The sequence below is a fragment of the Musa acuminata genome, chromosome BXJ1-3 (genome assembly GCF_036884655.1).
Source record: "Musa acuminata AAA Group cultivar baxijiao chromosome BXJ1-3, Cavendish_Baxijiao_AAA, whole genome shotgun sequence".
NCBI lineage: Eukaryota > Viridiplantae > Streptophyta > Magnoliopsida > Zingiberales > Musaceae > Musa > Musa acuminata.
In genome coordinates this window covers 39,469,542-39,493,918 of record NC_088329.1, presented here as the reverse complement: position 1 = coordinate 39,493,918, position 24,377 = coordinate 39,469,542, and the positions used below count along the sequence as shown (strand labels likewise).

The window sequence follows — 24,377 nt, the reverse complement described above, 5'->3', positions numbered from 1 at the left end:
TAAATTATTATAATAAACATCAAAGAGATAATTTTCTATAAGTCAAGTTTCATTTCAACCAATAAAATTAATTCTTGTGTCTACGACCGGAAAACAACTCTTATAAGATTTCACAAGGAGACAAAACTTGTTCTCATATGGTGGAATTCCACGAAAGTAAATTGGTTTCGTGGAATTTGGTGAGATGATTAAAGTGGACAGAAGAAAATTTGGTGGAAATACTCGAAAGTCCTATAGATGGTTGAATGCACACTTCCAGAAAGTGGTGCAGAATTGGTTCAGATCAATCTAACGAATTAGTTAGGAGACAGTTTCCGAGAAGAATTGATGCTGCTAACCTCGCTTTCGAAGAAGACTTCTTCTTGAGGAGGAGAAGTCCTTGCCGCTGCAAATATCCATCTACTCTGAGAATCCTCTGCCCTTTGTGCTCGGAGAAGAAGGATCAGCCCTGCACTGCGATGTCGTCGTGGATACTAGCAGGCTTGGGATCGCTCGGAGAGGCTTTCATCGGGAGCTTGATAGAAAAGATCAGCGACGATGCGATCCCGAGGTTGTCGGAGGTGTTCGGAGTCGGAGCTAAGCCCGGAGACGGAACTGACCTCCTCAAGCTGAAGACTACTCTTACCGGGACAAAGCACATCATCGGTAGAGTCGAGAACATGTGGATTAAAGACGAAGACACGAAAAAGCAATTGAAGGAATTGGTGATGGAACTGAAGGACACTGCTTATGACGCTGAGGACTTGCTTGACGAGATCCAGTTCCGGGTTCTGAAGAAACAGATGGAGCAACAAGGAGCTCAGGGTGATGAGGCAAGCAACCAATCATCTTCTTCTTCTTCTGGTCTCTTTCCTTGGAAAAAGATGAAAATTTCGGTTCCTAAATTTACCAGTCGCTTCTTCGGTAGAGAAGATGATGTGAATAGAGTGAGGGAAAATCAGATGAAGTTAGATAAAATCACTACTTGCATCGAGGATCTCATTACTACATTAGATGCTGATGAGAAACAGATTATAACGTCAGTAGTGCCCCGAACCACCACTTCCTTTCCCATAGAAACTCAAGTATTCGGACGAGAGGAACAGCTGAATCACCTTCTGGGACTGTTGGTGCAATCTGCCGACGGATCCGGATCTAGCGACGGTGGCATCTCTACCTTAGCTATTGTTGGGATCGGAGGGGTCGGAAAGACAACTCTTGCTCAGCAAGCCTACAACCACGAGAGGGTGAAGGACTATTTTCAGCATGAGGTCTGGGTCTGTGTATCAGACAACTTCAACGTGGAAAGGCTTACCAAAGAGACCATAGAATCCATAACCGAGAATAAGTGTGATCTCAGCAACCTTGATACACTTCAAGTGGTTCTTAAGAAGAAGTTGACCTCAAAAAGGTTCCTGCTTGTCCTCGACGATGTGTGGAACGAGGACAGCCTGAAATGGGAAAGATTTTGTGCACCGTTGAGGTACGGAGAACCAGGAAGCAAGATTTTGATTACAACTCGCTCTAAAATGATTGCAGAAATGGTCGGCAATCCGATCCCTCTAGGAGGTCTGGATGAAACCAGCTATTGGAAATTGTTCAAAAAATGTGCATTTGGTTCCGAAGACGAAGGTGAATTTCCACAGCTAGAAGCCATAGCAAAGAAGATCGCTGGCAGATTGAAGGGGTTGCCACTTGCGGCAAAGACGGTAGGCGGGTTGTTGAAGGCGCAGATGACTGAGAAGCACTGGAGAAACATCGCAGGGAGTGAAATATGGCAACTACTGCAAGACGAAGAAGGTGTGCTGCCAGTCCTACAACTGAGCTATCGATGTCTTCCCCCACACCTTAAGCGGTGCTTTATTTTTTTTTCCCTGTTCCCCGAAGATTGTCGATTTTATGAACCAGACTTGATTCGGCTTTGGATGGCAGAAGGCTACGTTGCTCAAGACAATATGAAAGACAATATGACGCTGGAGGCTATAGGAAGCGGTTACTTCCGTGATTTAGTGAACAGATCTTTCTTTCAGGAAGCTCCTTGGGGATCGGCATATGTGATGCATGACCTGATACACGATCTTGCTCACTTTATTTCAGAGGGGGAGTTTTGCAGGATCGATGATGATGAGTCGAAAGAGATCCCTAGGACGACTCGTCATCTGTTAGCAACATTAACCAATGGAACTAAGTTAATGGGGCTCTCCTGTTATGATAAATTGCGGACTCTCATGATCAATTACAAAAGTCATTGGTATGGCTTTGGAGTCAAGGGCTCTTTGTTCCCTCGGTTTGAAAGATTAAAAAACATTCGAGTATTGATATTGCAGAGCTGCGGCTTGCGAGAGTTGCCAGAGACAATTGGTGGCTCGATACACCTCCGCTACCTTGACATATCCCACAACCGTTACATTAGGAGGCTGCCAAAGTCATTATGTGGTCTTTACAATTTACGAGTACTGGATCTGCAGGCCTGTGAACTACAGAGTTTCCCACACGGCATGAGCAAGTTGATCAACTTGATGCATCTTAATGCGGAAGACGAAATAATTTCCGATATAAATGATGTTGGGAAGCTGACTTCTCTTCAAGGATTATCTTCGTTCAAAGTACTCAAGGATCAGGGACGCGAGGTTGCCCAACTAGGCGGTCTGAAACAGCTTCATGGACAACTTCGAATTTCCAACCTTGAGAACGTTGAGAGTAAACAAGAAGCAAGCAAGGCTAATCTGAACAACAAACAGTACCTTGATGCACTAGCCTTAGAATGGACATCGGATGATGGCTCCAGTTTAGACGGCAATGAATTAGTTTTGTCGGAGGAGGTACTTGAAGGTCTCCAACCACATCAGGCTCTCCAACGTTTGATGATCGTAGGGTACATTGGTGTCAGATCACCCAGTTGGCTGCAGGCACAATTGTTAGCGAACCTGATGACTCTTGGTTTGGAAAATTGCAAAGCATGGAAGGATCTTTCTTGTATTGGACAGCTACCGAATCTCAAGAACCTTTACGTGGGGGGAATGCCTGCAGTGAAACATATAAGTCATGAATTAAGTACAGAGAGCAAGTTCTTGCCTAATCTGGAAAGGCTAGTGCTGATGGACGTGGCATTGGAGGAACTCCCGAGTCTTGGACAACTGCCGAGTCTCAAGGTTCTTCGCATCGAGAGAATGCCGGCAGTGAAGAAGGTGGGCTATGGATTCTTTGGTTCTAGAGACCAAGACAAGTGTTTTCCTAGCTTGGAGAAGCTCAAGTTCAGGGACATGCCAGAATTGGAAGAGTGGTCTTGGCCTGATGGCCGACAGCTGTTTCCCTGCTTGCGAGTTCTTGAAATTGTACAATGCCCGAGGCTTAAGAGGTTGCCACCCCTCCCTCCACTTGAAACATTAAGATTAGATGAAGTCGGATTGACAGAAGTTGCAGGGTTACGGGAAGGAATCCATGGAGACGGCAGTTGTATAACTGCTTCTCTTTCATCATTGGAAATAAGTCAATGTCCAAATCTAAGAAACCTGGAAGAAGGGTTGCTATCGCACAGCTTCCCAAATATCGGTGACATTGCGATATTGGAATGTGCGGAACTCGTGTGGCTGCCGGTGAAGGAGTTTAAAGAACTCACCTCCCTTAAGAAATTGTCAATCCGCAGTTGCCCGAAGCTCTTGAGCATGACGCGAGATGGGGACATTGACATCCCCCTCCCACCCTCAATCGAGGAACTAGTGCTGTTTGACTGTGGGAATCTGGGAAAATTGCTACCGGGCTGCCTGCACAACTTGACCTCACTCACTCGATTGGAAATAGGCGACTGCCGGTGCATAGAGTCTCTTCCAGCAACGTCGCTGCTTCACCTGAAACGACTTCAATATCTGAAATTTTGGAAATGTGGTGAGCTGAGATCAAAAGACGAGTTGTTGCTGAATGAAGGGAATAAGCAAGTGGAGGGTTCGTCGGTAACTGAATTATGAATCGACGACACAGCCCTGTTCAAACTATCGCTCTTAAGAAGGATACTTCCATCCGTCCGTGTTCTCACAATCTCAAACTTTCCTCGAGCGACGATGTCTGGTGAGGAGGAGCAGTTGCTTCGAAGCCTCACAGCTCTCAGATGGCTAGAATTCAAGGATTGCAAGAATCTACAATCGCTACCGACAGAGTTGCATGCCTTACCCTCCCTTTGTCTTCTAACAATTATTGGATGTCCGGAGATTCAGGCGCTACCTGAGAAGGGGCTGCCGACGTCCCTCAGGAATCTACATTTCGAAGGCTGCCATCCGAGGCTGACGGAGCGGCTGGAGAAGCACTCGGCCGAGATGAAGAGCTCGGGTCGATTTTTGGCTGTTGACCAATCGGAGATACATGAAGGTACATATCCCTCCCATCCATCCATTGCTTCTCCGCATCGATACCATTGGCTACTACAGAGTGGTCTCTGAGACCACTCGGTAATAGCTAGATTTTTATCCAAGAACATATAACTAAATACAAGACTTAGTAAGGGTTTAATTGTAAAAGGCACAATTTATTTCACTATATTTATGTTTTTTATGACTAGTTATTGACAATTCTTTATACTATAATGATTTATGATCTGATATATGATTTTAGTTGTATTACGCTTTTATTCTGAAAATATATGTAAATATTTGTTGCTTTTAAGAAAAAGTATGAGAAGCATTTTATTTAGCATTTAAAATACATATAAAGTTTAAGTTTTGTAAATTATATGTGTATGAAAAATTGATATTTATGTATATTTTAGAACGCATGCATTGAATGTTTAAAAAATTCTTATGTTTTAAAAAATACTTAATTATGATAAATTTTGTCTGTATGAGAGTTACAATGTTTTCTTTGCTCATATAATTTTTTTTAATTTTCAGATAAAAGGAGTAGCTCTGGATATCATTTGAAGAACTATTTAAGAGGATTGTACCTTTAATAGTATTGTACATTTAGATTACTTTTTATATGTGCTATTTGGATTTGAATGCTATGAACTTTTATGTGCTATTTGGATTTGAATGTTATGAATTTTTAAGGAGTTATTGAATTTTTTTGTATGTGTTGTGAGTGGATTGATTATATATTGAAATATGTGATAAATTTTATATGAAAATTATTTGTTTATATTTGTTTATCTTATATTTCTATAGGCAAATTTACAACTTTGTGAGGTTGGACCAATGCAAGCTTTCTACTGGCTAGGATGTTATAGCTTTCCGTCTTATTTTTTATAAATAAAATAAAAGTATTTTTTATTTACAAAATAAAATAAATTTATTTACAACATGGTCAAATTATTTTTTATAAATAAAATTATTTTATTATATATATATATATATATATATATATATATATATATATATATATATATATATATATATATATATATATATATATATATATATATATATATATATATATATATTTGAGGCATTCGATTGATTAATGTATCATGCACAAGTGATAGAACTCATGTTGAAGTTCATATATATCATTTTAAATATTTATTTTATTTTTAAGACAGGATGTAGAAATTATTGAAAATTAGATGTTTTGGTATGGTATGTCATCAATTTTAAGTTCCTATATCTATCTTTTGTTCAATAAATGCTTTAACTAGGGAAACCATTATTATTCTAATTATAGAATAATTGTCATAAAACTTAAGTAGGTTTTCATAAGAATTTGTCTTTTGTTCTTAGGAATCAGATTCTTTATTAATGTGGAACATTTCAAAACACGCAACATGATTTTAAACTATCTCTAAGCATGTAATTGATTATGAAGTTGATACTATAACACTGTATCAGTTGACACAATAGAACTTTTCAATAATATATCATGTCAAAAATCATAATGAAATTATCATCTGCATTGTGAGAGGACGAGGTAGCAGGCTGACATAACTTATCTCATGGTCATTTTATGGAGATTTAGGAGCATCTTGTCAATCTCATTTACCTCTTTTTTGTTTCTTGAGATGGATTTTGCATCTAAATTCACCTCTAAAAGTCATACCACATGGGGCTGACAACTCTTAATTTTTTTTTGTTTTAGCAGACATCTCTACAAATGAAGCGACTTACTTGTGGTTTGACGAAAAAAAAAAGTAAGGATGATCATAAGGTACTTACCATATTAATTATAACTTACAAGTCATAATGGAGCATATGTTTGTTTGGTAGAAAATATTTTTTAGAATAAAAAAATAATAGAAAGAAGCACACACAAAAAAAGAGATATTGACCCTTAGATTATGCATTGGCACGAGCTACACGCACTAAATCACCCTTAATTAGGTGATTTGCATCTTATCCACAAAGTATATGAGATCTACCCACCAATCTTTCAATTATTTGAACTTGTTCACTAATCATAAAATGTCAAGATCCAAACTGACACCAAATACTCCACTTCTTTGTTCTAAAAGTACAATTTATTAGTTAAACTGTAGAGTTAGAAAAAGAGCTCTATAGAACATTGCATAAAAAAATAACTAGCTGAGAGAGCTACTCTTCTCTCTAAATAATATATATTTCTATATAATATAACATATGTGGTCGGTCAATTAGTAGTCTCATTCCTTTTTCTATATACATACGTTATAAAAAAAAAATTAAGACACTTAAAGATATGTCAAATATCTTCAACTAGATTTCTTATCATCCAAGAGGTAAGAATAATTTTGCATAAAATCCACACGCATACATTCGAGTTTGACTTATCGTAAATCATCTTGATTTCATTCTAAACAACAACCATTAAATCACTTTTGACAACAATAATCTCACAATAAAAAACACTCTCCTTTTTCAATCACCAAGGTACACTAATATCATTTTTTAATATAAATTTTGTATTTCCGTTGTCGTCGATGACAATTAAGTCTAAAAAAACTAGTATTGTAACTAAGACTTTAAACTTGAATCCAAAGATAGTGGTATTAATTTTATGTAGTGATACTATCTTAATTTGTTAGTACCTTTTAATAAACGTAGATTGGAAAGCTTTTTATGGTATGATAATTTTTTTTATGGTATTAGCAATCTATAGAAATTTGAAACTAAATCATAATGTACAAAATATTGAAATAACTTTAATAATGTTGGGTGATAGTGAATCGTACTCGTTGAGTTGGACGTGAGCTTTGATCATGATGAATATTAGTGTCGACGTCATGTTTTCATATGACCACAATATTCTGCACCATGGTTTACAGAGGAACGACAGCTTGGTGTGGGCATTTCGAGAATATTTGAATGCACCTGATGCTATAGAACCGAAGGCCTATGTCTCTTTATTGCAAAACGAGTGGCCATTCTTGAGTTATCAACTCACGAAGAATTGGTCAACAGATCATAAAAGAAAAGATCTGAGGCTCACATTTAAGTCTACACCATCACATTTAAGTCTACACCATCACACCTGCAAAGAAGGCTTACATCCATTCAACCACCAACCACCACAACATCAATAGTAGAAAAAGATGAGGTGAGATATTTTAATTGTAGGAAAACTAATCATGTTTCCTCGAGTTGCTCGACAGGATGAGTACGCTTCCATTATCAGCATTCTGATCACAATCTAAAGGACTACCCGTAGAGATCTCACATCAGTAATAGCTTGGAGGATAACCAGGAAAACAAGCTTGAGCTTTTGCTCTGACTCATCACGATGCTCAAGCTTCGGAAACAATTATGCAATGTATAATAGTAATTCGACACACTTTTCTATTCCACCATACTTTGCATTTAAGTTGCACAAAGTTTTTCTATATATCTTGTTTTGAGCACATAACAAATATTTTGCCTATACCATTTACTATAAAAATAAATAACAAATATTTTGCCTATACCATTTACTATATAAAAAAAAAACATAACATGAACGTAACAATTGATTTCAGAAAAATGTTGTTTGCAAGACGTGTTTATATTGCTTTCTAACATGAAAAAAAATAATTTTTATGATACATGAGTTATACTATTTTGAATAGGGTTATATTGCTTTCTAATAAAGGACCAGAAATAATGTTAACCCTGTAAAAGAAAAAATCAGTGTAACTCAAGTTTTTTTTTTTAAAATCATCAAGATTTCTGGGATATCAATGTAAAGTACAATTATTTGACCCAAAAATAAAAAAAAATAATCATCAAGGTTTTTGAGGGAAAAAGAGTAAACAAAGCATTATTTGACCCAAAAATAAGGAAAAAATAATTTCAACCTTAAGTGGGATCAAATAATTGTCAATTCACATTTTAAATAAATAAAAAAGAAAAAAATTGATCAAAATTCACTTAATTGATTCTCAAAGTTTAAAGGTGATTGGAGGGTGAGCTAGTAAAAAAAAAAAAAAAAAGGCTTGATTTACTCTAATTTTAAATAAGATTTTCTTGATTTTAGACAAATCAATATAATCTTGTGGAAAATCAGTGTAGTTGAGACCCTATTTTTGTTTTTAAAAAAATCATCTAGCCTCATAGGAAAACATTGTCAAAGTAAAATGAAGAGGAAAATAGAACACTAATTGACCCAAAAACCAATAATTTACTAATATCAGTCTTAAATTGAATCAAATAATTATTAATTCCTAATTTAAATGAACAAAAAAATGGTCAAAATTTACTTCATAGCCCATTCTCAATGATATGAGGTGATTCTAGGGTGATTTCTCAAAAAAGAATATTTTTCTATTTTTAACTCTTATGAATTCGATAGTTTAAGTGAATTCCATCTTTAAAAGGCTGAATTCATGTCATCTTACTTTTTTTTAGTTACTGTAAACTGAAATTAAAATATTTTTAAGTCAAAAATAATTTCAATTACGTGGGACAAGATTCAGATGTACATGAGAGAAATCTATAAAGTTTTCCATCCTAAGCAATCATTGTAACTCCATTTTTTTTCATTTCTAACCAAACAACAAATTTTCTGTTTTTCACATCAACCAAGCTAACAAAAATATTTACTTTTTTTTCACAAATAAATGGCTAGAAAGATATATTATAAGGTAGATTTTCAATATGTACCTTTCCGAAAAGTTTTTTATACCATCTAAGCAATCAATTTAATTCTAAATTAAGCCTTCTTAGGAGAATATATCAAATCCTAAAAAATTTTAATTTGAAACATCTATTAAACATAAATACTTATTAGAAAATTTTATATTTTTGACAAAAATATTATCTAAAGTGCTTCAAAAACCATTGCAAAGTGACCAATATGAGATTGTAGAAACCAACATGAAAACCTAGAGAATTTTTTGTGGGCACATCTCTCAAAAGAGCTTTAAGCGAGTTTCTTTAGAGTATGCAAGGAAGACAGATAAAGATATAAAAATGAAGACAAAATTGACTTGATAGAATTAAGAAGAATAATTCTTATCGATGGGGCATGGAGAATGAGAGATCGCATCAAATCGATTCACTTTAAATTAATTTTTTTAATTTAATAACTATTTACCTAAGCCATTTTAGGCTTAGTGGCCAAGGTATTTGTATTTTATAAAAGAATGAGTATTATATGAGAAAAAGAAAACACGAGACACAGATACAGTAAAATAGTCTTTTTTTAGAGAACTCATCCAATAATTTATATTAAAAAAATTATATTCATCCCTCCGAAGTTTAAACTTGCATGTAAATCATTTTTCTATAACCTAAAAAGCATTTAGAGTGTATCATTTATTTTAGTAATCATTTGTTTTATTTTCACTCTACAAAAATAACAAATAATATCACATATTAAATTATTATAATAAATATTTTAAAAGATGACTTCAAAAGGATTCCTTGTGGGGGTCTTCTCATCGAGAGGGTTTGCACCTAGAGATATGCGGAAGATAAAAATTAAGATATAAAGAAAAAGATAAAATTGACTTAACAAGGTTTGGAGAAAGAGAGATATTGATAAATTGATTCATCAACAAGAGAAGAGAAAGAAAACAAAAGAATCGATTTACTTTGAACTGATTTTTTTTTTCGTTTTAACCGCTATTTACCTAACCATTTTCTTTATAGGGCCAGGTCAATATCAAAGGTATTTTCATATTTTATAAAAGAATATATAGTATATGGAAAAAAAGAAATATGATACACTTGGAATAAGATAATGAAAAATATTTTTTTAAAGAGAAATAATCTAATAATTTATATTAAAAAAATTATATTGATCCCTCTGAAGTTGTAATTTACATGCAAATCATTTTATTACATCCTAAAAAGGTATTTATTATATTTTCGACTCTGCAAGAACGCCAAATAGTAAGAAGACACATTAAATTATCATAAGAAACATCAAAGAGATAATTTTCTATAAGTCGAGTTTAATTTCAGCAAATAAAACTAATTATTGTGTCTACGACCGGAAAACGACTCTTATAGATAAAACTTGTTACCATATCATGCATCTGATTCTTGATAGTGAGAGGCTTAAGTGGACAGAAGAAAATTCGATGGAATTGCTTTCTCATCCTCGAAAGTCCTACAACCGGTCGAACTCACGCTCCCAGAAAACCAAAGTGGTGGAAAATTGGTTCCAATAATTGATGCTGCACCCTCCTCATGTGCGTAGCACGTGCATCCTCCAATAATTGATGCCGCCAACCGCCCTTTCGAAGGCTTCTTCTCGAGGAGGAGAAGTCGTTGCAGCTGAAAATATCCATCTACTCTGAGAATCCTCTAACCTTTGTGCTTGGAGAAAGAAGGATCAGCCCTGCACTGCGATGTCGTCGAGGATGCTAGCAGGCTTGGGATGGCTCGGGGAGTCCTTCATCAGGAGCTTGAAGGATCAGATCGGCGACTATTTGATCCGATGGCTTCTGGAGGAGCTCGGAGTCGTTGCAGGCTTGGGATGGCTCAGAGATTCCATTGGGAGCTTGATGGATAATATCAGAGACTCTGTGATCCGAGGGTTTTTGGACGATCTCGGAGTCGGAGATGACCTCGGCGAGCTGATGAATACTCTTACCAGGACTATGCACATCATCGGCGAAGTCGAGAACAAGTGGATTGAAGATGAAGACACGAAAAAGCGATTGAAGGAATTGCTGATGGAACTAAAGGACACTGCTTATGACGCTGAGGACTTGCTTGATGAGATCCAGTTATGGGTTCTAAAGCAACAGATCGAGCAACAAGGAGCTCAGAGGGATGAGGCAAGTAACCAATCTTCTTCTTCTTCCGGTCTCCCTCCGAGGAAAAAGATGAAAATTTCGGTATCTAAAGTTGCCAGTAGCTTATTCGGTCGAGGAGATGATGTGAATAGAGCGAGGAAAATTCAGATGAAGTTAGATAAAATCACTACTTGCATCGCGGATCTCATTACTACATTAGATGCTGATGAGAGAGAGATGATAACGTCAGTAGTGCCCCGAACCACCACTTCCTTTCCGATAGAAACTCAAGTATTTGGACGAGAGGAACAGCTGAATCACCTTCTGGGACTGTTGGTGCAATCTGCCGACGGATCCGGATCTAGCGACGGTAGCATCTCTGCCTTAACTATTGTCGGGATCGGAGGGGTCGGAAAGACTACTCTTGCTCAGCAAGCCTACAACCACGAGAGGGTGCAGGACTATTTTCAACCTAAGGTCTGGCTCTGTGTATCGGATAACTTCAACGTGGAGAGGCTTACCAAAGACATCATAGAATTCATTACCGAGGAAAAGTGTGATCTCAGCAACCTTGATACACTTCAAGAGGTTGTTAAGGAGAAGTTGACCTCAAAAAGGTTCCTGCTTGTCCTCGACGATGTGTGGAACGAGGACAGTCTGAAATGGGAAAGATTTTGTGCACCATTGAGGTCCGCAGTCCCAGGAAGCAAGATTTTGGTTACAACTCGCTCTAAAAAGATTGCAGAAATGGTTGGCAATCCGATCCCTCTAGAAGGTCTGGATGAGGCCAGCTGTTGGAAATTGTTCAAGAAATGTGCATTTGGTTCCGAAGACGCTGGTGAATTTCCACATCTAGAAGCCATAGCAAAGAAGATCGAGGGCAGGTTGAAGGGGTTGCCACTTGCGGCAAGGGTAATAGGCGAGTTGTTGAAGGCGCAGATGAATGAGAAGCACTGGAGCAACATCGCAGAAAGTGAAATCTGGCAACTACAGCAAGACGAACAGGGTGACCTGCCAGTCCTACAATTGAGCTATCAATGTCTTCCGTCACACCTAAAGCGGTGCTTTGTTTTCTGTTCCCTGTTCCCGAAAGATCATCGGTTTGATGGAGAACACTTGGTCCGGCTTTGGATGGCAGAAGGCTACGTTGCTCAAGACAACAATATGACGATGGAGGATACAGGAAGCCGCTACTTCCTTGACTTAGTGAATAGGTCTTTCTTTCAGGAAACTCCTTGGGGATCGACATATGTGATGCATGATCTCATACACGATCTTGCTCAATTTATTTCAGAGGGAGAGTTTTGCAGGATTGATGATGAGTCGAAAGAGATCCCTAATACGACTCGTCATCTATCAACAACATTAACCGATGGAACTAAGTTAATAGAGCTCTCTTGTTATGATAAATTGCGGACCCTCATGATTAATTACAAAAGTCATTGGTTTGGCTTTGGAGTCGAGAGCCCTTTGTTCATTCAGTTTGAAAAATTAAAAAACATTCGAGTGTTGATATTGCAGAACTGTGGCTTGCGGGAGTTGCCTGAGACAATTGGTGACTTGATACACCTCCGCTACCTTGACATATCCTACAATTGTCAGATTTGGAGGCTGCCAGAGTCATTGTGTGGTCTTTACAATTTGCAAGTACTGGATCTGTTTCAATGTCCACTACAGAGTTTCCCGCACGGCATGAGCAAGTTGATCAACTTGATGCATCTTAATGCAGCAGACGAAATAATTTTCAAGATAAATGATGTTGGGAAGCTGACTTCTCTTCAGAGATTGTCTTCATTCATAGCACTCAAGGATCAGAGACACAAGGTTGCCCAATTAGACGGTCTGACACAGCTTCATGGAGAACTTCGAATTACCAATCTTGAGAACGTTGAGAGTAAACAAGAAGCAAGCAAGGCTAATCTGAACAACAAACAGTACCTTGATGCACTGGCCTTACAATGGACATCGGATGATGGCTCCAATTTGAACGGCAATGAATTAGTTATGTCGGAGGAGGTACTCGAAGGTCTCCAACCACATCAGGCTCTCAAACGTTTGACGATCAGAGGGTACAATGGTGTCAGACCACCCAGTTGGCTGCAGGCACAATTGTTATCGAACCTGATAACTCTTGAACTAGAAAACTGCACAGCATGGGAGGATCTTTCATGTATTGGACAGCTACCGAATCTCAAGAACCTTTACGTGAAGGGAATGCCTGCAGTGAAACAAATAAGTCATGGATTAAGTACAGAGAGCAAGTTCTTGCCTAATCTGGAAGAGCTAGTGCTGGAGAACATGGTGGCATTGGAGGAACTCCCGAGTCTTGGACAACTGCCGTGTCTTAAGATTCTTCGCATCGAGGGAATGTCAGCAGTGACGAAGGTAGGCCACGAGTTCTTTGGTTGTAGAGATCAAGGCAAGTGTTTTCCATGCTTGGAAGAACTCAAATTCAGCGACATGCCAGCATGGCAAGAGTGGTCATGGGCTGATGGCGGAGAGCTGTTTCCCTGCTTGCGTAGGCTTGAAATTGTAAGATGCCCGAAGCTTCAGAGGTTGCCTCCCCTCCCTCCGCTTAAAACATTAAGATTAGATGAAGTCGGATTGACAGAAGCAACGTTGTTCTGTTTTCGGTAGGTTTTCCTTTCGTACTCTCTGAGACCACTCTGAAATAGCTAGATTTTTTATCCAAGAACATAAAACTCAATACAACACTTAGTAAGGGTTTTATTGTAAAAGGCACAATTTATTTCACTATATTTATGTTTTTTTATGACTAGTTAATGACAATTCTTCAAACTATAATGATTTATGATCTGATATATGGTTTTAGTTGTATTATGCTTTTATTATGAAAATATATTTAAATATATGTTGCTTTTAAAAGAAAAGAATGATAAGCATTTTATTTAGCATTTAAAAAAATATATAAAGTGTAACTTTTGTAAATTATATCCGTATAAAAAAATTGATATTTATGTATATTTTAGAATGCATGCATTGAATGTTTAAAACATACTTAAGGATGATAAATTTTGTTTTTATGTGAGTTACAATATTTTCTTTACTCATATCATTTTTTTTTTAATTTTCAGATCAAAGGAGTAGCTCATTTGCCGATATGATTTGAAGAATGATTTAAGAGTATTGTGCATCGAACAGTATTGTACATTTAAATTAAATTGTATGTGTTATTTGGGCTTCAATGTTATGAACTTTTAAAGAGTCATTGAATTTGTTGTATGTGTTGGGAGTGACTTGATTATAAATTGAAATATATAATATATATTGTATGAAAATTATTTGTTTAGATTTTTCATCTTATATTTCTGTAGGAAATTTTATAACTTTGTGATGTTGGACCGATGCAAGCTTTCAACTTGCTAGCGCACGTTGTAGCTTCCCATCTTGATTGACACAAATTATTTTTTATAAATAAAAGAATTATAATAATAATGTAGAAATGATTTTTATTGTGCAAATTTATACATTAATTTAAATATTTTATTTTATTTTAAAATAATACATAAAAAATGTTGAAAGTTAGATATTTTAAAGATGAAAATGTAGCCAAGCTTCTTTCATATGTCATATTTGAGTTTGTATGCTGTTGCTTATCTAATAAATTTGAATGTGCTTTCTTATAAGTCTGGTTGATGCATTGCACAGATATCAAAATGATCAAAGAAGACATATCCATTGAAAATGATATTTGTGTCTACAGCTTTGAGTGCTTCCAAGGTAAAGCTTTTTATTTGTAAGTGGGCTGGTGGCTACAATTAACCTATCGGTCTACGACAAGGGAGTAGAGTTCGCAAGGTTAATTTTTAACGGGGCAGAGGAGAGGATATATGATAAAGAAGGAAGTGTAGAAAGCCAAAAGTGGCCAGCTTGGCCTTAAAGCAAGAAACAAATAACCCTATTGCCCATTTTTGTTCCATCAATCCGCTAATTATGCTATCAATTAGTAAAAATCTAAAGAGTGATGGATGAAAAGAACAATAAGATGCTTCTTCAAATTGCACTAAACAACATATATGGGAATGAAACTAGTCATCTGGTTTAAGCATAGCAGAATCAAAATACACATCAAATAGGCTTCAAGTTTATAAAAGCTTTCTACAATAAATAAAATATTACCCTACATTTAGTTCGTTGGAAGTCATGGGAGAGCCGATCCCACTCCTCGATGGATATGGTCGTCTCGCAACTGAGAAGCTTTTTTTCACTCCTTGATGGACCAAGTGGGGTTCACGAAGACCGAACGATAAAATGATAGAAGAATATATTAAAAAAAATTATTAATTAGGAGATAGTGAAAAAGAAAGTTTTTATATGCAGATAGTAAATATGGAGATTTCATTCAAACAAAATCCTCTTTTCTGGTAGAGCGCCTCCATATAATATTTTATATATATATATATGGACTATTTTTTTTTTACTTTGCGGTTTTACTTATGGTGTGCTTTATATATATATAACAATGACTAATTAATTGATCACCAGTCTCATGAGTTCACTTTGGCTATATATAAGAATTCTTTTGCTCTGATTCAAAATTGGTTCAAAGTTGGTGTGAGGTGTGGCTTTTGTTTCTTCTGGAGCGAAAGGGAGACTTGCCTCTCATTCTCCTACTTCATCCTATCATTATCCTTCTCTTTCTCTTACTGTTTTTTATGAGCTACATTTGATATTTCTTATCTAAGTATATATGAGAAATTATAGTTAAATATACCTCCTTACTTGTTATTAGTCCTTGTTATTTATTAAGAATTATACAAAAATTTAGAGGTTTTATGAGGTTATTAGTATTAGAAATATTTTTTTGATAGACTTGGACATTCCTTTTATTGTTTTATTAGTTATTGAATATGGTTTATTGATTTCATCCTTTTTACTCATGCGTGAAGCCCATCAATGAGATTAAAGAAAAACTTTGATTCATAGTGAAAAGATTTGTTTCATCTAGTAATCACTATTTTTTGTTTTGTCAAGGATATTATAAAATGATTAAAATGGTATACTATAGTTTGATGTTTTATGAAACTCAAGAATGTGATTTTTTTTATAAATGTTTTTAGATTTATGACACTTATAGCTTGTATTTTATTAAATTTAAGCTTATAATCCTTGTTGTTGTTATTATTGTTCTAATGGTCTCGTTATAGGATGCTGCTCTTTACTAAGCAGTTTTTGTTATTCATGATGGCATTGTTAACCAAACATTAGGTGAGATATCAAGACTAGGCTAAAATGATATGTCAGATATCTCATGGGTTGACAATTACAACTTAGACTTAAATTACTCATTTGTTACGAGGAAGATGATAAAAGTGATGATGTGTTTGAAAATGGATTGACTGAAGAAAGGTAATATTGATCCTAATATTTATACTTTATTTTATGTTGTTAGTGAGCAAGCTAGTTTAAGTGAGAATATTATGATAATAATATTGAAGGAATGCTGGTTGAAAACAATGGTAGCCAAGATGATATTTTCTTGTTATATATCATGGTTTATTATAATGAAGATGATAAATTTGCTTCAAATGATATTTTCATTGGTTAGGTATAAACCATATATATGATTTTTCTAATAAAGTTGTGAAGGAGATCTTTCCAAAAATAAATTATGATTATTGTTTGATTCATCTTTTAAAAAATACAATGACTGATGTACAAGAAAAAAAAAAACTATTTGATGGAATTGCTTTCTCATCCTCGAAAGTCCTACAACCGGTCGAACTCACGCTCCCAGAAAACCAAAGTGGTGGAAAATTGGTTCCAATAATTGATGCTGCACCCTCCTCATGTGCGTAGCACGTGCATCCTCCAATAATTGATGCCGCCAACCGCCCATTCGACGGCTTCTTCTCGAGGAGGAGAAGTCGTTGCAGCTGAAAATATCCATCTACTCTGAGAATACTGTAACCTTTGTGCTTGGAGAAAGAAGGATCAGGCCTGCACTGCGATGTCGTCGTGGATATTAGCAGGCTTGGGATCTCTCGAACAGGCGTTAATCGGGAGAGTGAAGGATCAGATCAGCGACTATTTGATCGGAAGGGTTTTGGAGGAGCCCGGAGTTGCTGACCTCGACAAGCTGAGGAATACTCTTTCGGGGACTGAGCGCATCATCGGCAGAGTCGAGAACATGTGGATTAAAGATGAAGACACGAAAAAGCGATTGAAGGACACTGTTTATGACGCTGACGACTTGCTTGATGAGATGCAGTTCCGGGTTCTGAAGCAACAAGGAGCTCAGGGGCATGAGGCAAGTAACCAATCATCTTCTTCTTCTGATCTCCCTCCGAGTAAAAAAAGAAAAATTTCTGAACGTGTCAGTCGCTTCTTCGGTAGAGAAGATGATGTGACTAGAGTGAGGAAAATTCAGATGAAGTTAGATAAATATACTATTGACATCGAGCATTTCATTGGTAAATTAGATGATGTTGAGAAACAGATGATAACGTCAGTTGTGCCTCGAACCACCACTTCCTTTCCGATAGAAACTCAAGTATTCGGACGAGACGAACAGCTGAATCACCTTCTGGAACAGTTGATGAAATCTGCCGATGGATCCGGATCCGGCAACAGTAGCATCTCTACCTTGACTATTTTTGGGATCGGCGGGGTCGGAAAGACTACTCTTGCTCAGCATGCCTACCACCACGAGAGGGTGAAGGACTATTTTCATCATAAGGTCTGGGTCTGTGTATCAGACAACTTCAACGTGGAGAGGCTTACCAAAGAGATCATAGAATCCTTAACCCAGAATACGTGTGATCTCAACAACTTTGATACACTTCAAGTGGTTGTTAAGGAGAAGTTGACCTCAAAAAGGTTCCTGCTTGTCCTCGACGATGTGTGGAACGAGGACAGCCTGAAATGGGAAAGATTTTGTGCACCATTGAGGTACGGAGGACCAGGAAGCAAGATTTTGGTTACAACTCGCTCTAAAAAGATTGCAGAAATGGTTGGCAATCCGATCCCTCTAGGAGGTCTGGATGAAGCCAGCTATTGGAAATTGTTCAAAAAATGTGCATTTGGTTCCAAAGACGCCGGTGAATTTCCACAGCTAGAAGCCATAGCAAAGAAGATCGCTGGCAGGTTGGAGGGGTTGCCACTTGCGGCAAGGACGGTAGGCGGGTTGTTGAAGGATCCGATGAATGAGAAGCACTGGAGAAACATCGCAGAAAGTGAAATCTGGCAACTACAGCAAGACGAACAGGGTGTCCTGCCAGTCCTACAATTGAGCTATCAATGTCTTCCCCCACACCTTAAGCGGTGCTTTGTTTTTTGTTCCCTGTTCCCCAAAGATCATCGGTTTGAAGGAGAGCACTTGGTCAGGCTTTGGATGGCAGAAGGCTACGTTGCTCAAGACAACAATATGACGATGGAGGATACAGGAAGCCGCTACTTCCTTGACTTAGTGAATAGGTCTTTCTTTCAGGAAGCTCCTTGGCGATCGAAATATGTGATGCATGACCTCATACACGATCTTGCTCAATTTATTTCAGATGGAGAGTTTTGCAGGATCGATGATGAGTCGAAAGAGATCCCTAATACGACTCGTCATCTATCAACAAAATTAACCGATGGAACTAAGTTAATGGAGCTCTCCTGTTATGATAAATTGCGGACCCTCTGGATCAATTCCAGAAGTATTTGGTTTGACTCTCCAGTCGAGAGCCCTTTGTTCATTCAGTTTGAAAAATTAAAAAACATTCGAGTGTTGCTATTGAAGAACTATGGCTTGCGGGAGTTGCCTGAGACAATTGGTGAGTTGATACACCTCCGCTACCTTGATATATCCTACAACCGTTACATTAGGTGGCTGCCGGAGTCATTATGTGATCTTTATAATTTGCGAGTACTGGATCTGCAGGACTGTAAACTACAGAGTTTCCCGCACGGCATGAGCAAGTTGATCAACTTGATGCATCTTAACGCAGCAGACGAAATAATTTCCAAGATAAATAATATTGGGAAGCTGACTTCTCTTCAAGGATTATCTTCATTCAAAGTACTCAAGGATCAGGGACACGAGGTTGCCCAATTAGGCAGTCTGAAACAACTTCATGGACGACTTCGAATTACCAACCTCGAGAACGTTGAGAGTAAACAAGAAGCAAACAAGGCTAATCTGAACAACAAACAGTACCTTGATGAACTAGTCTTAGGATGGACATCAGATGATGGCGCTAGTTTGGATGGCAATGAATTAGTTGTGTCGGAGGAGGTACTTGAAGGTCTCCAACCACATCAGGCTCTCCAACGTTTGATGATCGTAGGGTACATTGGTGTCAGATCACCCAGTTGGCTGCAGGCACAATTGTTAGCGAATCTGAGAACTCTTATATTGATAAACTGCAAAGCATGGAAGGATCTTTCATATATTGGACAGCTACCGAATCTCAAGAAACTTTACGTGAAGAGAATGCCTGCAGTGAAACAAATAAGTCATGGATTAAGTACAGAGAACAAGTTCTTGCATAATCTGGAAGAGCTAGTGCTGGAGAACATGGTGGCATTGGAGGAACTCCCGAGCCTTGGACGACTGCCGTGTCTTAAGGATCTTCGTATCCAGGGAATGTCAGCAGTGACGAAGGTAGGCCACGGGTTCTTTGGTTGTAGAGATCGAGGCAAGTGTTTTCCATGCTTGGAGGTGCTCAATTTCAGTTCCATGCCAGCATGGGCAGAGTGGTCTTGGGCTGATGGTCGAGAGTTGTTTCCCTGCTTGCGAAAACTTCAAATTGTACAATGCCCGAGGCTTAAGAGGATGCCTCCCCTCCCTCCTTCACTTAAATCACTGTCATTATGTCAAGTCGGGTTGACAGAAGTTCCAAGGTTATGGGCAGAAATCGATGGAAGTAGCAGCAGTATGACCGTTTCAGAATTGAAATTATATAGTCTCGAAAAGGTCGAGCTGGAGGACTTCCCAAAATGTGAGGGACTCCCTTGTCTTGGTCAACTGCCGAGTCTCAAGGTTCTTCGCATCCAGAAAATGCCCGCAGTGAAGAAGGTGGGCGGTGGATTCTTTGGTTCTAGAGACCAAGGCAAGTGTTTTCCTAGCTTGGAGGAGCTCACGTTCCGGGACATGCTAGAATGGGAAGAGTGGTCTTGGGCCGATGGCCGACAGCTGTTTCCCTGCTTGCGAGAACTTCAAATTGTACAATGCCCGAGGCTTAAGAGGATGCCTCCCCTCCCTCCTCCACTTCAAACATTAAATTTACATGAAGTCGGATTGACAGAACTGCCAGGGTTATGGGAAGGAATCGACGGAAGTAGCAACAGTATGACTGCAGGTTTTACAGAATTTAGTCTTGAAAGGGTCAAGCTGATGGACATCCCAGAATGTGAGAGACTCCCTTGTCTTGGACGACTGCCGAGTCTCAAGGTTCTTCACATCGAGGGAATGCCAACAGTGAAGAAGGTGGGCGATGGATTCTTTGGTTCTAGATACCAAGACAAGTGTTTTCCTAGCTTGGAGGAGCTCACGTTCATCGACTTGCCAGAATGGGAAGAGTGGTCTTGGGCTGATGACCGACAGCTGTTTCCTTGCTTGCTAGAACTTGAAATTGAAAGATGCCCGAAGCTTAAGAGGATGCCTCCCCTCCCTCCTGCACTTAAATCACTGTCATTATGTCAAGTCGGGTTGACAGAAGTTCCAAGATTGTGGGAAGAAATCGATGGAAGTAGCAGCAGTATGATCGTTTCAGAATTGAAAATATATAGTCTTGAAGAGATCAAGCTGGTGGACATCCCAGAATGTGAGGAACTCCCTTGTCTTGGTCAACTGCCGAGTCTCAAGGTTCTTCGCATCCAGACAATGCCCGCAGTGAAGAAGGTGGGCGATGGATTCTTCGGTTCTAGAGACCAAGGCAAATGTTTTCCTAGCTTGGAGGAGCTCACGTTCTGGAACATGCGACAATGGGAAGAGTGTTCTTGGGCTGATGGCCGACAGCTGTTTCCCTGCTTGCGAAAACTTGAAATTGAAAGATGCCCGAAGCTTAAGAGGATGCCTCCTCTCCCTCCTAAACTTGAATCACTGTCATTATGTCGAGTCGAGTCGATAGAAGTTCCAAGATTATGGGAAGAAATCGATGGAAGTAGCAGTATGACTGTTCCAGAATATGGACTCCCTTGTCTTGGACAATTGCCGAGTCTCAAGGTTCTTCGCATCGTGGGAATGCCAACAGTGAAGAAGGTGGGCGATGGATTCTTCGGTTCTAGAGACCAAGGCAAATGTTTTCCTAGCTTGGAGGAGCTCGCGTTCATCGACATGCCAGAATGGGAAGAGTGGTCTTGGGCCGATGGCCGACAGCTGTTTCCCTGCTTGCGAGAACTTCAAATTGTACAATGCCCGAGGCTTAAGAGGTTGCCTCCCCTCCCTCCTCCACTTCAAACATTACATTTACATGAAGTCGGATTGACAGAACTGCCAGGGTTATGGGAAGGAATCCATGGAGGCGGCAATTGCATAACTGCTTCTCTTTCAACATTGAGAATACGTAAATGTCCAAATCTAAGAAATCTGGTAGAAGGGTTGCTATCGCACAGCTTACCAAATATCCGTGACATTGAGATAGCGGAATGTGCGGAACTCGTTTGGCAGCCGGTGAAGGAGTTTAAAGAACTCACCTCCCTTGCGAAATTGTCAATCCGCAGTTGCCCAAAGCTCTTGAGCATGACGCGAGATGGGGACGATGACATCCTCCTTCCACCCTCAATCAAGGAACTAGTTCTGTCTGACTGTGGGAATCTGGGAAAATTGCTGCCGGGCTGCCTGCACAACCTGACCTCACTCACTCGATTGGAAATAGGCGACTGCCCGTCCATAGAATCTCTTCCAGAAACGTCGCTGCTTCACCTGAAACGACTTGAATATCTGAAGATTTGGAAATGTGGTGAGTTGAGATCAATAGACGGGTTGCGAGTTCTGGAATCCCTCAGAGAATTGACCATCAAACTATGTCCCAAGCTGTTGCTGAATGAAGGGAATGAGCAAGTGGAGGGTTCGTCGGTAACTGAATTATGCATCGACGACACAGCCCTGTTCAAACGATCGCTCTTAAGAAGGACACTTCCATCCGTCCGTGCTCTCACAATCTCAAACTTTCCTCGAGCGACGATGTCTGATGAGGAGGAGCTGTTGTTGCGAAGCCTCACAGCTCTCGAATCTATAGAATTCTTCAATTGCGAGAATCTACAATCGCTACCGAGAGAGTTGCATGCCCTTCCCTCCCTCCGGATTCTATCAATAATTGGATGTCCGAAGATTCAGGCGCTACCTGAGAGGGGCTGCCGACGTCCCTCATGAATCTATATTTCAGTTACTGCCATCCGAGGCTGACGGAGCAGCTGGAGAAGCACTTGGCCGAGATGAAGAGTTCGGGTCGATTTTCGAATGTCACCCAATGGGATATATTAAGGTACATCACATCCAACCATTGCTTCTCCGCATCGATGCAATTAGTTTTTCGTTGTTTTCGGTTGGTTTTGCCTCCGAGTCTCTGAGACCACTCTAACTAATAGTAAAACTAAATACAAGACTTAGTAAGGGCTTACTTGTAAAAGATACAAATTATTTCTCTACGCTGAATCCTCAACTATATTTATGTTTTTTTATGACTAGTTAATGGCAATTCGTTATACTATAATGATTTATGATCTGATATATGGTTTTAGTTGTATTATGCTTTTATTACGAAAATATATTTAAATATATGTTGCTTGAAAAAAAAATGTATGATAAGCAATTTATTTAGCATTTAAAATGCGTATAAATTTTAAGTTTTGTAAATTATATGTAAACAAAAAATTGATATTTATGTATGTTTTAGAACGCATGCATTGAATGTTTAAATGAGTCTTATGTTTAAAAAAAACATACTTAATTATGATAAATTTTGTTTGTATGTGCGTTACGATGTTTGCTTTTCTCATATATATATTTTTTAATTGCAGTTTGATGGAGTAGCTCATTTGTGGATATGATATGAAGAAAGATTTAAGAGTCTTTTGTATTGAACAATATTGCATATTTAGATTATTTTGTATGTGTTATTCCAACTTGAATGTTATGAACTTTTAATAAGTTATCGATTTTGTTGTATGTGTTGTGAGTGGATTGATTATAGATTGAAATATGTAATAAATAAGATTTTTTTATCTTATATTTCTGTAGGAAAATTTATAACTTTGTGACGGTGGATTGATGCAAGCTTTCTACTAGCTTGGATGTTGTTATAACTTCCCTTTTTGATTGACACAATTGTTTTTGTTTTTATAACTAGAATTGTTTTATAGTAATATGTAGAAATCATCTCTGTTGGGACATCCGATTGGTCACTGTATTGTGCACAAGCGACTGTCATACGCTACGAACACACATTAACTGTGTTCATAACAATTATGAACACAGTTAGTATATATTAATATGAACTCACAAGGTATAGCAGTTAATATATATTAATAGAATTTGGTTCAACACACTCTTCCATTCCACCATACTTTTCATTTAATTTGCACAAAATTTTTCTATGTATCTCATTCCACATCTCTCTTTTAAAAGCACATAACAAATATTTTGCTGTATGGCAAAAAAACTGTTTACTAGAAAAGACATCACATGAACATAACAATCGATTTCAGAAAATATATCTACAAGACATGTTTACTTGATCAGTGTGAAGAACAGTTGTAGGACATTTGCATTCTTTTTATGCCTATCCATTGATGAAAGCTGGGACATATGATGAAACTGAAGAGAGTTAATGTTGCTAAATAATTAGAAACATTAAAAGAAAATAAAATGCAAGAAGAAGTTCACACTTTTTATGACTATCCATTGATGAATAGTTCAAACACCAGTTTGGAGTGGAAGAAGTAAAACACGATATACAGTAATAAAGTGGAGAAACAAAACTAAGGGTAAGAGGAGATTTAAGTTTGTTGTTGAAACTTGAAAGCAATGCATGATAAAATCAGTTATCTTAAATCAAATTATTAAGTGTTAATATCATTTTATGGGATAATGTTCAAGGGGCTAAATAAATAAATGACACTAATTATTATCTGTAAATTTTTAAGTCATATCAGATGAACTAATTTAATTAAAGTTTATCCTTCAAGATACTATAGGGTTCAAACGATCTTTTTAAATATATTTATCTAGGATTTCAATTCTTTCATATAGCATAATATTTACATACTTTTAGATACAAGGAAAAAGAAGACTTCTCACCTATGTGTTTCTTATTATTCTTCTTCTGCCATTTGA

General features: G+C 37.8%; 4 protein-coding genes across 4 annotated transcripts; all 4 read left to right on the top strand.

Annotated features, from left to right (window-relative positions):
- The first annotated feature begins 213 nt into the window (after positions 1-213).
- LOC135638886 (putative disease resistance RPP13-like protein 1) lies at positions 214-2,901 on the top strand. The gene is made up of 2 exons (XM_065152408.1): positions 214-2,801; positions 2,854-2,901. Exons 1-2 carry the CDS (start codon positions 246-248, stop codon positions 2,899-2,901), a joined length of 2,604 nt encoding a protein of 867 aa, XP_065008480.1. The 5' UTR covers positions 214-245.
- A 1-nt stretch (position 2,902) lies between these two features.
- Positions 2,903-5,035, top strand: LOC135629200 (putative disease resistance RPP13-like protein 1). Its single transcript, XM_065136395.1, has 2 exons — positions 2,903-4,341; positions 4,860-5,035. Exon 1 carries the CDS (start codon positions 2,910-2,912, stop codon positions 3,942-3,944), a length of 1,035 nt encoding a protein of 344 aa, XP_064992467.1. The 5' UTR covers positions 2,903-2,909; the 3' UTR covers positions 3,945-4,341; positions 4,860-5,035.
- A 5,572-nt stretch (positions 5,036-10,607) lies between these two features.
- On the top strand, positions 10,608-14,419 carry LOC103979588 (putative disease resistance RPP13-like protein 1). The gene is made up of 2 exons (XM_065136386.1): positions 10,608-13,728; positions 14,191-14,419. Exons 1-2 carry the CDS (start codon positions 10,706-10,708, stop codon positions 14,201-14,203), a joined length of 3,036 nt encoding a protein of 1,011 aa, XP_064992458.1. The 5' UTR covers positions 10,608-10,705; the 3' UTR covers positions 14,204-14,419.
- Positions 14,420-16,870: 2,451 nt separating this feature from the next.
- LOC135629187 (putative disease resistance RPP13-like protein 1) lies at positions 16,871-23,271 on the top strand. Its single transcript, XM_065136379.1, has 2 exons — positions 16,871-22,527; positions 23,063-23,271. The coding sequence occupies exon 1, from the start codon at positions 17,067-17,069 to the stop codon at positions 22,413-22,415; it is 5,349 nt and encodes a 1,782-aa protein (XP_064992451.1). The 5' UTR covers positions 16,871-17,066; the 3' UTR covers positions 22,416-22,527; positions 23,063-23,271.
- Positions 23,272-24,377: the final 1,106 nt, after the last annotated feature.